This window comes from Thermobia domestica, chromosome 8 (genome assembly GCF_964235325.1).
Source record: "Thermobia domestica chromosome 8, izTheDome1.hap1.1, whole genome shotgun sequence".
Classification (NCBI taxonomy): Eukaryota; Metazoa; Arthropoda; class Insecta; order Zygentoma; family Lepismatidae; genus Thermobia; species Thermobia domestica.
In genome coordinates, this window is record NC_137461.1 from 47,799,385 (window position 1) to 47,815,897 (window position 16,513).

General features: G+C 34.0%; 1 protein-coding gene across 1 annotated transcript in view; it reads right to left on the reverse strand.

The window, feature by feature from the left end:
- Positions 1 to 1,430: 1,430 nt before the first annotated feature.
- The window catches only part of LOC145692887 (uncharacterized), a 28,325-nt gene continuing 13,242 nt past the window's right edge, over positions 1,431 to 16,513 (reverse strand). The window contains exon 3 of the mRNA XM_081768437.1: positions 1,431 to 13,386. Within this exon, the coding sequence (XP_081624563.1) occupies positions 13,254 to 13,386 (133 nt within the window). The 3' untranslated portion in view covers positions 1,431 to 13,253. The remainder of the gene's footprint in view (positions 13,387 to 16,513) is intronic.

A 16,513-nucleotide genomic window follows, 5' to 3' on the forward strand; every position in this document is an offset into this window, starting at 1 on the left:
GATATCTACCACCTAGCATTCAACTTTGGACTAGATCCATGAATTCCTTCTAGATGTTCACAGATGTTTCCACAAGTGTGATTATCGTCAAAATCTTTTATGTCATATCGAGATTTTAAAATTAGACAATTTCCATGGCAAATAGAAATAACGTACTGACTTGCTTTTTGCTATCCAGTAGCCGCTTTCAATGATAAAAGTGATTATAAATCTTTGATCTGGAACTGATTTCTCCGAATTCCCTCGGTGATTTTGACTCGCGTAGTCAACTACTTCCTGCTCTGTTATTGAGAATAGAGAACATTCTACAAAATCGTTTAATAGTTAATCCACGCACAATGTTCTTGTTATGTGCCATGGTTTAAAACACACAAAAATCGTTGGTAGTTTACTACAATTGTGTAATGATACCACTGCAATATGATTCTCCTTGATTCCCTATCCCACATTAAATATGTAGTAAAGAACTTCGATTGTTTTGTTTCCAGTAGTTTAGTTTCTCAAACCGCTGTATCATACAGAGGTTGATTCATTTATATTGAGCCGAATTTGAATGTGCCACTTACCTAGGAAATGCCAAGTTTCCACCACCGGTTGTGTGCGATCTGCAGGCCACCTCTACTATTGCCTTGCATCAGAATTTCCATTGCAGGAAACTGCGTTGCATCCCACTCCCCTTTAGGAGGCGCGGTGGCTCAGTGGTAGAGCGTTCACCTCCGGTGCTTGGCGTCCCTGGTTCGATCCCAGCTCGCACCGTGTGGACTTTGTGGTGGGCAAACACCGTGCTCATGGGTTTTCTCGGAGTTCTCCCGTTTCCTCTGACTTCCTTCATTCCACCATTTCACTCATCTCTCATCATCACCGTCTTCTTTAGCCTAACCGGCAAAACCGTGGAACGTAAAACTTAAAGATTTAATTTCATTTTTCCCACTTCCCTTTACAGGCTTTCCACAAGCCGGAGACTGTGGGGACTCGACGATGGGACACGTGTCGCTTGAGAAGTCAGAAAGCACAATAGTCCATTGGGCTGGCATCTACACTCTTGAAAAAGATGTCAGAGAAGGGAACTGCCGAAATTCCAGTTTTCTATTCCATACGGCGACAGAATCTCAGCGATGGGTTCGCCATGTGACTGGATGCCTTGTCTTGGCGCAGTTTAACCTGGTTCACATTTCGTCTGTACAATGCTGAGATTTCATTCTGGTACACTCACTCTCTGTATATACCAATTCCGGTGTATTAAGTTAACATAGATATGTAAACAAACTAGGGAAGAACACATGGCAAAACTAGGTATATATTTAATCGGATAAAATTCACTGGAGTACGAAGGTATTACCTTTGGATGACTCCTATTATACAATGCATTTTTATGGCACTGATTTCAAAGTTAGAGGCACGCTCAAAGCAAATCAAAGTTAAAATACAAATTGATTTGCATAAATTATTTTATTAACAATTGATAAACGCAGTACAAACAATAAGCACATTGTCAGAACAGATAGCACCAACTACTATGTATATACATAACTCTTACACGATTCTCGTAGCTAATGAATTACATATTTATTGTACAAACTACGACTGAACAAGGAAGATAAATCATACACTTATATACATATTGAGGTACATAGTCCTTGTACATTTTTTTTTTAGAAGAAAAAGTCAATACCCTTATAAGTCACCGGCGAAAATCGGTAATATACGCCCTATATATTCTTTGTCAATAACTTCGACAGAATTGTCCAATTAGAATAATATACATCTCAGTATAGTATTGCTTTCTTTACGGAAAAGAAAATGAATTTGAAATCGCTCGACTCGTTTCGAAGTTATTAACAAACAACACTAAAGAGTGTGACCCATTTTCATTAGTGACTGCACAAAAGGGTATTTTTCACGTAAGAATTCCCTGAAACTGACAATAAATTGCGTTATACGTGATTTATTCCAATAAAATGATATTTTAGTGAAATAATAAAATATTTGGATCAAAATTCGTAATTATTTTTTTTTTTTAACATCAGCATTTTCTTTCATCACATACACAAACTGACATTCATTTCAGGTACTATGTTGTGCTCCTCTTAATTTTAAATAATACAGTTTTTCTTAGTTTGCGTTGCATATACAAATAAATAATAACAATAAGAGATCAAATTAACAACAAAATATTAGTAAACACAACATGAACTATGAAAAAAGATTTTGATAATTCAAGTAATACCAAATATCATGAAATGTCTATTTGCAACATTTCCACTTTTTAAAAGAAGTTGAAATATCTCACATTTGTAATGCTATAGACACTTATTTTTAAAAACAAATAAAATTTATCTGTTATTTTTAAACATTAGAATTCATTACCATTATGAAGATTTAAACAAGCAGAGAAATCTTTTAACCCTCCTGAGGCCTGTAGGGACAGATTTAATTTCATTTTTCGTACTTTTTGATAATGCTTTTGTTTGGTTTTACCTGGCCGACCTAGTTTTCCTAACAGTCAGTATATTGTGTTGGTAGTATAACAATTCCTTTCTGTTTTCAACTTAATGTAAAATAGATTCATTTTAATACACATTTGCAATTGTACTGATATCAAACTGTTTCCCTATTTGTAATGATCACTTTATTATTATTATTATTTGGTGTAAACATAGAAGAAATCAATTAAAAATGATAGACAGTAATTGGAATCATGCACAACAAGTGATATTTTTGTCCTATAGGGTGGCCTTCTGAGTGTTAATTTGCAACATAATGTATGTCATTTAGGACAAAGAAGTCATATTTAATTGCTGCAACTTTATTTAAGGGATCACAAATTACTCAATAGTAGAGCGCTCACCTATGGTGTGAGGGGTCCTTGGTTCGAACTCAGACCATATAAGCTATATCCATGTTTTTTTTCGGGATTCGCCCATTTCCTCCCACATTCTTCCTACCCTTCTATAACTTCATTTGCGTTCATCATTCATAGTTTCTTTTTTCGTTTTGGTTTAATGGGTTAAGGAGTATTTATATAAATAAAAATATAAGTATTTACACAGTTTTCTTGAATAATATACATAAATATAAAACCAACTGTGAGTGCACAGATCTAGCTTGCAAAAGTAGTTCAAGTATCTAGGAAAATATAAAGGTGCCTATGTATATCTAAAGAAGTTGTAAAATAACTGCAAATGCACAAAATACCAAATTGAAAGGTACTTTGTTTTTAGTTTAAGTACAACAATCCAAGAACTGAATAACGTTTTAGTGTATTCTGCAATAATGTAATGATCAACGCTGTAATATTATTATACTACCACTATCATCGTAATACAGGATGTTTGTAGAAATACAGTAAATATTTTGGTAGATCGTATCTGCGTTAAAAAAAAAAATGTCGTATAAAATATATCATATTCACAATGGAACCAAAGATTTGAAACTGGTGTGTACAAAAAAAATTACAAACCAAGCTTTATAGAAGACATTACTTGCATTTATTGACTGATTAAAAATACAGGCAAGTGCTGAGTAATTTATATACAAATATAGGGCTATAGTCAGGCTTTAAGCTGTACAAGATGTTTATATCCCAGTGTGAAAGGTATTTTGCTGCCCTTTTATCTTGACCAAGTGGAATATGTATGTGTATACCTGTGTAAACAGAGCTTTCGGGTGGCTAAATGGTTGACATTCTTGCCTCTCAGGCGGGAGACCAGGAGTTTGATTCTCGGTGGGTGTAAATGTAGTTCGGATTCCACATTAAATTGTATGTCTTCGATTCTAAGAAAGATATTACATTAAAAAAAAAGCCTGTCTAGGTCATAGTGACACTGAAGAGCTAGTAAGTCAGAAGTATATCAAAATGAAATGCATCTTGGTAACTTTCAACATTCACTAAAAACCATACTAATTTCGCTTGTTGACATGAGCAGTTTTCTTAGGTAACAGGCAAACAAAAGGATAACTGAAACCATATAGAGTAAAATTAACATAAAATAGCCAGTACAACCCAGGACGAGCCTACAAAGGTACACTACGTAAATGTTCTTGACGAAATGGCCACTTTTCAACTGTCTGCAGTGTAATTAAGGGTGTTTGCTATGTTTCCTCGACCAAAAAGTTTTAGAATTGTACTGAGTAACTTTAGAAAACGAAGAACGTCACAAATTTAGAAAGTCAGATAATATCTGCAAAATGTTATTAAATAAACTAATAATTGTTCTCAATACCTTTCGAATGATGCAAAAATCTGAGTGCCAACAACTATACAAAATACAAAGTTAAAAAAAATCGCGCGCCATTTTGAAATAAAATATAAGCAAATCTATTGAAAATTCCACATACAATTCTTGTGCCCTTCAATCTAGCCTTCCTGTATTATTTTATTTTCATTCCGCAACATATTTTTCGTTAGATATGGTATAGTATTTAATATACATAATGTGTTGAAGGCTTAAAGTAATAAATATTATGCAGGTAGTAGAAAAGATCATTTTGAGTATATATATATATATACTCCCGCGTTTGCCAATGTGAGTATATATATATATATATATATATATATATATATATATATATATATATATATATATATATATATATACTCAGAATGATCTTTTCTACCAGCTGTGTAATATTTATTACTTTAAGCCTTCAACACATTACATATATTAAATACTACACTATAGCTAACGAAGAATATGTTGCGGAATGAAAATATAATAAAAAGTCATTGGTAAAATAATACAGGAAGGCTAGAATGGAAGGGATAAGAACTTCCATCTCCAACTTACCTAGCACATGTTAATTAAGCGACACGACCAGTTTTCTTTGTTTTTGATGCCTTATACCTCAAGCCCTAACTAGCTGCAATTTGTAGAATCAATCCAACTACGGAGGATACTTCAGTTGAAACATGTGGAAATGAAATTATATTTTTAACTTAACACCCCACGATTATGCCCTTTAGGCTAAAGGACATGGATTATTAATGAAGTTAACGATTAGGAAAGAACTGACGGAATGAAAATGTGAGAGGAAAACCGAAGAACCCCGAGAAAACCCACGGACACACATGGTCTGGGATCGAACCAGGGACACCCTGCAGTAGAGATGTGAGTGTTCTACCACTAAGGTATTATAACCTCCATTTTTAATAAGTTGTATATATACGCACCCACAATGATTTTAATTCTAATATTTACATTAAATTCCAGTAAGTACAAAACAATGATTCGAGTAACTAAGAAAAATTTGATCACTCAACTGTGATATTTAGGTGAGAAGCATAACAATTTAAACAACTGTGGGCAACATGTTAAAACGTAATGTAATATTGGCTACTATTAAGATTTCTTCTACAAATTACCAGCAAACCCTGATCAGCAAAGGCTTGAGGAATAACGCATCAAAAGCACCAACGACTGGTCGAGTACGTAGTATATTTACCACACTCACAAGCTTTTGTACTTTGTTTGAAAGGAAGACTGCCCGATCAGGAGGCTTTTTGAACATTTTCTTTGAAATTTCACTTGCACAATCCTCTCTCAAAATTGGTCTCTGTTTCTTACTGACTTTGACAGGCCTGAAAATCTTTTCAATTGTCAAACATTCGCAGTTTTCAAAACACCCTTAGACACGCTCTTGATGCGAGTGGTGAATTTTTGTAGCAGACGAAATCATTTTAATTTTCATGTATGTGTCACAACGTTTTCCTTCTGGTATCTTAATGCATTATTGACCATTACCCTCTATTAAAGCTCGTTGAGTGGATATTTTGATTTGAGTTTAAACTCCCTTTTGAGCACCAAGGCAGGATCTATTCTTTAAAGTGGAATCCGAGCTGCTACTCGGGTTTACACGCGAGGAGATTACACCTAGTGAAGGATGAACTATGAATTCACTCAAACAGATACCACTTGATCACAAAGGCGAAGCAAAGTGAAAACGCTATAAGCAAGGAAACTTCAGCTCAATTGATACGAGCACTCAACTGGCAAGGAGATCGGGTTCATTTTCCCACGAGTCCAGGAATCAAATTTTGTGTTATTGTATATTTGTTCTATACTTAGAATAAATATATAATTTAAATTATTACTGTACTTGCCGATGTATAAGACGCAGTTCATTTTCTGTATTCAATTTTCAGGGAAAGAAAATTACTTTTACTGCATGCTTAACTAAATGTAAAACTGCATGTACACTCATGTCCAAAATGATTGTCGCATATCTATAACTGTCTTCTTGTAAGAATATAGTTTGATAATGATTTTGCAGGGTACTTTTAATACTGATACTATGTGTATAATCGGGAAATGTATATTTGTAGTAAATTTCATAGGAAAAGAATTTTAAATACGAAAATTAGAATGAGTAAAACAAAATGTTGCTAAATGGACAAGAAAGTTTTATTTTCGTTTTATTGTTGTTCTTTACTACTCTTTTGACATGAAATTTGCCACATACATGTTTTTGCCGATTATAGACATACTGGCATTATAAGAAATACCGGAAGAATTCGTTATCAAATTATATTCCTACAACAACATATTTATAGACATGCGACAATAATTTTGGACATGAGTGTACATCTGAGAATGTCTATAATGCGTGCGCGTCCAGAGAAAAGCATACACACTAAAACGATAAATACAGCGATCACATTTAAACTCCATTTATTAACTAAACTGTCAGTAACTGGAATGCTGTCGCACACCGTACGGTAGCAAGGAAGACACCAAACACCTAGTTCACACACTGAAAATTGTGGTATTAATTCCCCTGATTAAGTAAGTCAATTCTTCTTGATCGGAGAACGCTGTCATTGATGGTTAGATTTAGATAATAATCGGCCTTCATCATCGCCATACCCGTCCGACGCTCTCCTTTTCATTTTTTTTTTAAAAATACAATATACGCTTACTTTCTTACTGTAAATATGTGTTATGAGTCAAACTTCTTATATTTGGAATACAATAAAAATGAAATGAAACCTTCCAGTTTAACGTCCTACGATTATGTCCTGTAGGCTAAAGGAGATGATGATTGAAACAAGTGAATAACGATGGAAGAATTGGCAGAATGAGAAAGTGGGAGGAAACGGGAGTACCCCAAGAAAACCGATGGACACGATGTTGTCCACCACAAACTTACTTGACCGGAGATCGAACCAGGGACCCCATATACTAGAGGTAAGCGCTCTGCCACTGACCCACCGTGCCCCCTTGAAATACAATAAAATACTAGTCCAAACAATAATCATACACTAATGATATCTTTATTATCTGGACATTTCGAATATACTCATAAACATAAAGAAGTCATATATATCATAATTTAGTCTATCATTTTGATTAACTACAACCAAGAATTTTTTTTTCTTCTATTGTATTTGAATTAATTTATTTTTATTTCAAAGCTTGAAGTAACACCTTTCGGCGCTACTTACGCTTCTTTATTTCTGAACATTTATTTTCAGTTTTTTTTTCTTATGTTCTCTTTGATGACTAATTTAATTTTTTCTACTTTCAAGGTCAGTGTGAACCCTGAAATAAGCACAGAACAATCAGAACTTATTGCAATGGAAATAATAAAGCCTTTGCATCGGCGAATAAGACGCATTCTATTTTTTTTTTTAAACTTACTCCATCCCCCCACCCCCCAAAAAAGAAAAAAAAGTGCGTCTTATGAGCCGGCAAACACAGTAAATGTACTGACTACTTTACCCGATTCATAGATCTGGATGCTTTGGAAATACTATCTAAGTTACTTTACGAGGACATTATATATACGTATATATATACACACACACATACACAAACATTCGCTTTCTCATTCAATTTACTTATTCATCATATTCAAAAACTACATTTAATGCCACAGTAATAAAAATTTACTGATAACATAGTACGCATACTACAAAATTTCCTATTATTTATAAACAGTAGTATAGAATTATACAAGATACTTAACAATATGATACAAAAGAACTGAGTGAAGTCCCCTAATTACAACTGCACTAATAAGTTACAAGTAGAAATTCTAAGAACAATATAATATTAATTATACATTTACATAATGTTCTCTCGTTTTTTTTTTTTTTTTTTCATTGTGCATTTGCCGTTAGAGGGAAGTATTTTCCGAAACAAAAGAACATCATTTTTGAAGGAAACAAGACCTCATTAAAGAAACAAGCTAGGAATGATGTTCTTCTGGTACGTCTAAAGCAGAACACAATTATTAAACATGTGTAAAATCGCCGACTCCTCAAACCCAAATTTATGCATAGAACAATTTATTACGAATAATAAAAGGAAATTCATATATCCATGAATGAAAACTTAAACCAAAAAACACACTAAGCAAACACTTGTAGAGCTAGCTTGTTGACAGTCGCTTGAACAGAAGTACCATATCGATTTCTTGATAGCCACAGGTACACAACATGGGTCAAAATTTATTAAAAATTTCTATCTCATATTTGTAAATGTTTTGGATACTTAGGCATCCCTCTGAGGCGCAATACATGTCGCTTAATTTTTTTTTTTCGAATTTGGGAAGACCCACATAATTTCGGACAAGTGACAATCATACCTCATGGCAACAAAGGTATCCAATAAATAATAAAGAAAAATCAATAAATAATAAAGAAAAAGAAAAGAAAAAAATTATCATCACACGAAATCAATGCAACCGGAAGTGTTTCCATTACATAAAGTAAAAAGGAAAGAAAGACAGGTATTTGGAAGAATAAATCAACCACATAAAACGATTCTTTGAAATATATACACAAAAATGGATAGCTAATCGAGCAACCACTTATGCGATTGAAGCAACAACGTTAGAAACCTCTAACCTTTAGAAACTACGAACCGAAATTAAACTCACTCTCACACAATATTTTTTAAAAAAACTTTATTTATGTCACAGAAAGTATTTTATAAACATAATTTATATTCTATCTTTCAAGTCTCTATTTCTATCAGACATATAAAACAAAGCCATTCGTATGGGTGGATAAGAATTTTAGAAAAACAGTTATAGTAGAAATGTTTTTCTCATGTACAGTTTCAGAAGCTCAAAGGAGTCCTCTTTCCTCGTAACCACAAACAGAACCCAAACGATGCACATGAACAACCCTGTCCCTCCTATTCGTCAATGACCTACGTTGCCTTATGTCCGAAGCTTCCTGAAGCAACTGAAACTTCTTTCATAAATAAATAAATAACCTCAATTCTCAAAGCCTATTTCGATCTAACACGCATGGGAGTACGGCTCTCTTTTAACTCGTCAAATTTTTAAGATTATCAAGAACATAATTTCGCTTCCTTTGTTCAGTGTTAGAATCTATTCTTTAAATTCTTGCAGACTTACAAAAAAACTCAATGAAAGTCCAAGACCTGCTCATGCAGACACAAACGGCAGAAATGATCCAAAAACATGGCAACTCAGGAAACAATTAGCATGATAGATTGTTCTTATGATCGAGCCATTATAAATAAACCTCACATTGAGTTTGGTGATATTTTAAGTCATCTACGAGGCTGCAGCACTGGACAGTAACTGTACACAAGGACAAAACTGAACGCTGTTACTTACCGGCTTCATAACGATCGTTAAAATAAGGTATCGTTAAGATAACTGACTATTTCACTAAAGCATTTTGACGTTAACCATAATGGAATAACCCATTTAACTGAATGGATCTTTATAAAATTATTAATTAAACAGTTGTTGAGTAATTTTGGAGAAACCGGTTCCAAATTTTACAGGGAGGAATACAGCCACTGATTACTCTTTAAAATACAATAAGTATAACAAGAATTATATTCAGATTGTCTGCTGAATAAAACTAAGAACATTTATTAATAATAATAATAATTAACGGTGCTGTTTAGCCTTACCCGCACAATCATATCAACATGATTCATACATGAAATAACGTGCATATGGTCTCGTTGTGTATGTTTCATTTCGCAACTACAGTAACAAATAACAGAAAAATGATATTACATTTTCTTCTTCTTCTTTTAAGTGTTATTAAACATATACAAAACTGAGCTCTCTGGCGTTACAACCCATGAGTTTACGCCACTCCAGGTGGTTTTTAGTTGAGTGATGTGTGATCAACACATGAATTACAATTGTCGTTATATCTGGTTTTTCAGACAAAAGTTCGCTACCTCTTAATCCAAGCAGCTCCCCAATTTTCTGACGACGGCAGGTCAACAACGAAAGTTATGATCCTACCTGGAATAAAACTACAAGTATGAGCGCTATAAGGGCCACGCAAAAACACCACATTAAATATTACCTTACTAAGAAAAAAAAAAAAAAAAAAAAAAAAGCGGGTGCCTTCACTTAGAACAAACCATATCCATATGATGACCATAGGCTGGGCGGAGATACAGCTCCACAGGAAGTAGTGTAGTCAGCGCCACATTCCGATCGACTTAATCCCCTCAGGTATCCGCTTTACAGAGGCTGGGTGAACCCCTTAACCACTCCCCGCCCACTCCCCGCCCATGCCTTGCTAACGAACTTCTTATATATCTCAGTAAAAGGTAGAAAATAATCAACAAACCAATGCTATTGAATGTGTCTGCGCGTAAGCCTGGACAATACTGGCCGTAACTACAACTACTTCTTTCACTTCCAGACGCTCAATTATCTGAGGCAAAGATTTGACTCTTTTTCACTGATGATTGAGACATTTTTTTTTTTTTTAATATGAATTTTAACATTTTTGAAAAGAGCCATTCTTCAAGAGAAAAAGAGAAATATTTAATTGAAGAACACGGAATACATACATATAGGTAGGTTCTTTCTATCATTAGAAGCAAAGACACGGTCATTATCTCGTCCGAAAACTTCCTCCTGTGCTAATCCACTGAGCAGGATCATTAGACCACTATTAAAAGAGAAAGCAATGTTTAGGGAAGATCGTCATTTATATCATTTAATTTCCGAACGGAACATTGGTGTAGGAGGCACATTTGATACGTAAGAGATGAGTAAAGAATATAGTGTTATTGCGAAAGGACAAAGATAAGAAACTTGTCTTTCAGCGTGCACAACATTCCTCGATCTCATATCTTTCTCTCATAGTCCGTCCATCTCTCATGAACGTCGTTATTACGTAAAGGTAATAATACCTTCTTCTCTTCGAAAAACCTTCCCTCAAAATCATTAGTATTCGAAGAATCTATTCTCAACGATTCTGTTCCCTGATCCAAATTAAGTACTTAACTTTCGTTTCAAACGAAATGCGCTTTACTAACACACACTTTCACAGTTGTATACAAAAAATAAATAAATAAATAAAATAAAAATAAAATAAATAAAATAAAATAAAAAAGGGTGGGTACGTGACGAAACAGAGCTCTAGAGTCTGTTTATGAAGTTTAAATCTTGTTGCTGTTTCAACGCCTAATGTACTTCTGAAATGAAAGCTTTTACCCTCAACCTTCCTCGATTTATAGTACAAAAATAACGCTAACTGCCCAAACATCGTAAACTCTTATTTTAAGCTTCCTTTTGAATGGTTTGTAAACTTGATTGTACTGAGTATTTCTAATTTTATGTAACTTTAACCACGACTTGCTCCTAACTGGACGACTATAAACGAAGTCAATTCCATTCACGAAGAAAATCAATTAACTTTTGAACAGTATAAGTTATATAAAGGATCAAACAACTGAAGAAAAGGCATATCCGATTTGCCATACGGACCAGACTGTGTCACGTGATCAGGTCAAAAGTCATGTTGCGTGTTAAATGGAGTCTGGAGATTCCAAATCTGGATGTGAGATATTTCAAGCACGTGACCTTCGAGTGGGGCGCCCTGGACACTTAGCACAAGATGCATATACTTTATCATTATTATTGATTTTAATCAAACAACTTGACTTTTGATAGTGTTCCATCCATATTTACCTTACGTGCATTATATTGTTTTTTAAGTTCTTCAGTATGTCTTCGCAATAAGCTTTCAATTAATCACTTTATTATAGTTTTTGAGATATGTGGATGACTATTTTTCCATTGATTTTCCATTGACTTTATGTTTAGTGCTTTTTCTGACTATGTTCCATCCATTTTAGGACAATTTGCTTTCGGAATATATAGTACAATCTACGTAGTCTCTTCTACATGTGAACTGAATTTCAGACATCTCCCTGTTTTGGTGTTTGAGATAACTGGAGGAATTATCTGTTTTCATTCATTTTCCGGTAATATCAATGTCAATGTTTCGTGCTTTTTGACTATCTTCCATCCATTTTAGGACAATCTGCCTTTGGAATACAGAATTTACATAGTCTCTTCTATATTCAAGCTGAATTTCAGCCATCTCCCTCGTTTAGTTTTTGAGATAAGTGGAGGAATTATATTTTTTCCATGGACATTAATGTTTAGTGCTTTTTTTATTTATGTTCCATTCATTTTAGAAGAATCTGCTTTTGGAATATACAATCTACATAGTCTCTTCTACATTTGAGGTGAATTTCAGCCATCTCTCCCAAAGTCTGTTCACATCATTACAACCGGATAGGCAATTTGTTCTTTAAACATTTCTTGACATTTTGATGATGATTGCATAAATCTAAGTTTTTAAAAATACGACTTTGGGAGCCCTGGAGCGATGCTGTGGTCCTGCAATTCAGTTCTCTGATAGGCAAGATATTATGATAGTATCGTGGCTCTATGTGTGAGGATTAACCTTGCATCCGTCAAGTGCACTGGATTTAAGCCCTGGTCGTGGTCCAGAACTAACGTTAATAGTAGGTTCTGTCCTTCATAACCTCACTGACCCATAAGGACGTCAAGACAGACTCAAACTCAAAAATGATTTATGTGAATTTACATCTTGTATATTTTATGAAGTATTTATTAAGGATGATCATTTCACTAGATTTACTACTACTATCTTTAATGGTTCCCATACACATCAGGGACATAATACTCCTATTTATTACTATTATTATTTTATAAAATTAACTTGAGTTTCGTAAGACTTCACTTGTGGATAATGTGGAGATTTTGGAAGGTAAATATTTAGACTTTCTATTGAACAACGCCGACTAAGTAAAATAATAATAATAATAATAATAATAATAATAATTTCCGTTATAAATTGTTAGTGTAGTTGCGCACACCATTTTCACAATTTCATACTTTATCATTAAATTATAATAAATACATTTAAAACTTGCGCATACTTCCCTCTAGCTATACTGTTGTAAAGTAGAGGTGTTCCTCTGTTATTTCTGCATTTTAGCTTTCATTTGGGCCTGAAAAAATGCGCCATCTCCTTGAGTGGAAATTTTGTTAATTTCCTTGTGTCTCTCTCGACTAACAATTTCTTCTAGAACTTCTCCATCGCCCTTGATTAACCTATACAAAAAGAGAGAAGCCATGTTAAAATACTTATAACTGGAACATTCTCAATGACAAATTAGTATAAAAACCAGTTCAAAACGCTCCAAGAGCATTATTAGAACGAACTTAAAAAGAATAGAGAGATGGAGTGGGAAGGATAACTGTGATTATTCCTACATCTTCTTCTGTTTCTCGCAAAATATAATCTCTCTATGACTTACGGTTCCCGAGATATGGCTCCTTAAATCTCCAGAATTTCAAACATTTTTGGCCAATATCTGGGGAACGGTGGCCAGTTAGCCAGTGGCCATTGGTTATTATTTGGTTTCAAAATATTCACTATTCTCTTAGGTATTGATCAACACCAATATGATCCCTCTATGACTTACGGTTCCTGAGATATGGCTCCTTAAATCTCCCGAAATCGAAACTATTTTTTGGCCAATATCTCGGAAACGGTAAGTCATAGAGAGATGATATCGGTGTTCATCGATACCTAAGAGGATGGTAAACATTTTAATACCAATATTAACTGGTGGTCACTGGTTTGGCCAGTGGCCACCGGATACTATTTGGTACCAAAATGTTCACTGTCCTCTTAGGTATTGATCAACGCCAATATCATCTCTCTATAGCTTATGGTTCCCAAGATATGGCTCCTTAACTCTCCCAAAACTGGACATTTTTTGGCCAATATCTGTGGAACGGTAAGAGGATGCGAAAAATTCCATTACTTTCTCAGATAATTTTTAATGCTCTATTGAATGGAGGACGCAAAAAAAAAAAAAAAAAAAAAAAAAAAAAAAAAAAACCCGCAAATAACAGACACACATACAGACATAGAGAATTCAGTCACGAACTTTTTAAGTTCGACGAAATAAAAGCACTCTTAAAGATGTTAATAAGAATGAACCATATAATAATTTTGAAATGTTACCCGGTTTGAAGAGGTGCCAAATATTCCAAATTGAGATTTCAAGTAGATATTATTTTTTGTTTACATCTCTATCGAATAAAATATGCAGTTCCAAATAGAAAATACTTATCTCTATATTTTACCACCTGAAAAAATTGTAGTTGCATGTAATCCTATTATGGCTGCAGAGGACTATTTCCATATTGTCAAAAATTAGACATGTATCTTTTCAAAACTCAGCTCTTCACTTATAAAATACTTTTAAATGAACAGACAGATGACTAAAAATTTCAAGTCCCAATCATGATATCACAGACTATACTCTCAGATTTCTAAAGTCTAAGAACAGACTTAAAACTGTCACAAATGCCCTGTCTTTTAAAATGTAGGCAGAAATCTCTGACCTAAATAGTATAACACGGTAGGACTATAGCCCAATTTGGGGATAAACATACGCTCAGAAGGACGCAGCATGCAGCTGCTGAAAATTCAGTAAATTAACCCTTTAACCCTTAATCATTATTATTATTATTATTATTATTTACATAGAACAAGTTTATTCGCCAGAAATAGTAAAACATCACAAGTTGCAAATAAGAAATTTTAAGAGCATTACGTGAGTTACCACAATACTTATTTCTATAATTAAAAGAGAGGCATCAATAATGCAGTTCTTCAAGCAACGTAAATTTATTAAATACACACTGAGAAGCGAAAAGTCAATCCTAAACGCAAACGTTTCAGCGATGTTAGAATAATTAAAATAAGTTTCTCACTATGTATTATCATTTTTGCTATATGGGGACCAATATTATGAATTAATATTTATTTCTCCATGTTCACTTCTGGTGCATGGGGTCCCGGGTTCAAACCCTGCTTCCATTAAGTGTACTTTGTGGTGGACAAACACCGTGTGCGTGGGTTTCCTCGGGGTTCTCCCGTTTCCTCCCACTTTCTTCATTCCATCATTCGTTTCTTCATTTCTTATCATCACCGTCTCCTTTAGCCTGGCCGGCATAGCCGTGGGACGTAAAACTCAAAGATTTCATTTCATTTATTTTAATTTCTTTTCTTTTTCTTTTCTTTTCATTTTCATTGTTGATTAACTTCCAGAATTGCCTACAGATTTTAAAGTTTACCACTCAGCCGCTACCGCAAGTGATTTATGATTGCTTCCTTCTAGTGACAAATTTCACTCTCTTTTACTGTCCTGATTATCTGATGATTGTTTTGTGTTATTCGCACGGTGGATTGATTTAAATCAGTCTGATTTAAATCACGATTTTAATCAAGATTTAAATCACTTGATTTTTTTAATAAAAATCGTTGATTTAAATCAAATTCCGAAATGAATTAATTTAAAGTGAAAGTAAGTAAAATCCCGTTTCTCTTCTATTATTTCGATTATGGAAGATAATAATCATAATACAATGAGACTCAAATGTATGTAAGCACAGTATGAAAACGAGTATCATGTAGGGAACGATCAGGGAAAATCCCGTTTGAACGGGTTACGGGTGAACCCTGCTTTCTTCTCTTTCTAACACAGGGTTTTAAAACTTCTATTCCAACGGAGAAATCACCATGGACATTTAAGATGAAAACTCTTTTGTGTCCACGTCTATTTGTTTGTTTCCAGATAATAGGGGCGTATTTCAAGAGGTTCGATCCCCTCTCCGAAACAAACAAAAAAAAAAAAAAAAAAAAAGATGATTTTAAAATTTTGGTCGAAATTTATGTACTAAATACATAGAAGTTCCTCGGGATCGTAATACGACAAATTTTGGATGCGTTAAAATATCGAATAATACTTTTGATACAGTGGATACTTGATCCCATTGCAGAACACGCCGCAATCTACGATGTGATCGCAGAAAATTTGCCACGCCTGTGCAGGAAAAATTGTCAGAGGAAATAAAATAGCCAACAGAAAAGTATAAAAACGTGCCTGCTATGTATAGATGTCTTAAATGCACGGACAACTCGCATTTGAACTGTTTTTCACGTCATATAAAGCATATTTTTAACAATCACAAGTGTTTCTTCTGCTGGAACTGATCATCTTGATTTTTTTATTTTGGAATTCCTGCAGAAAACTTATGACTTACAAAAGCTCATCGCATAAAGACAAAGTTCTGCCATCGGCTAATATATAGGATCAGAAAACGATATTCACGAAGAAATTAAATATCGACTAAAAGCAGGGAATTCGTGTTATTATTCAAT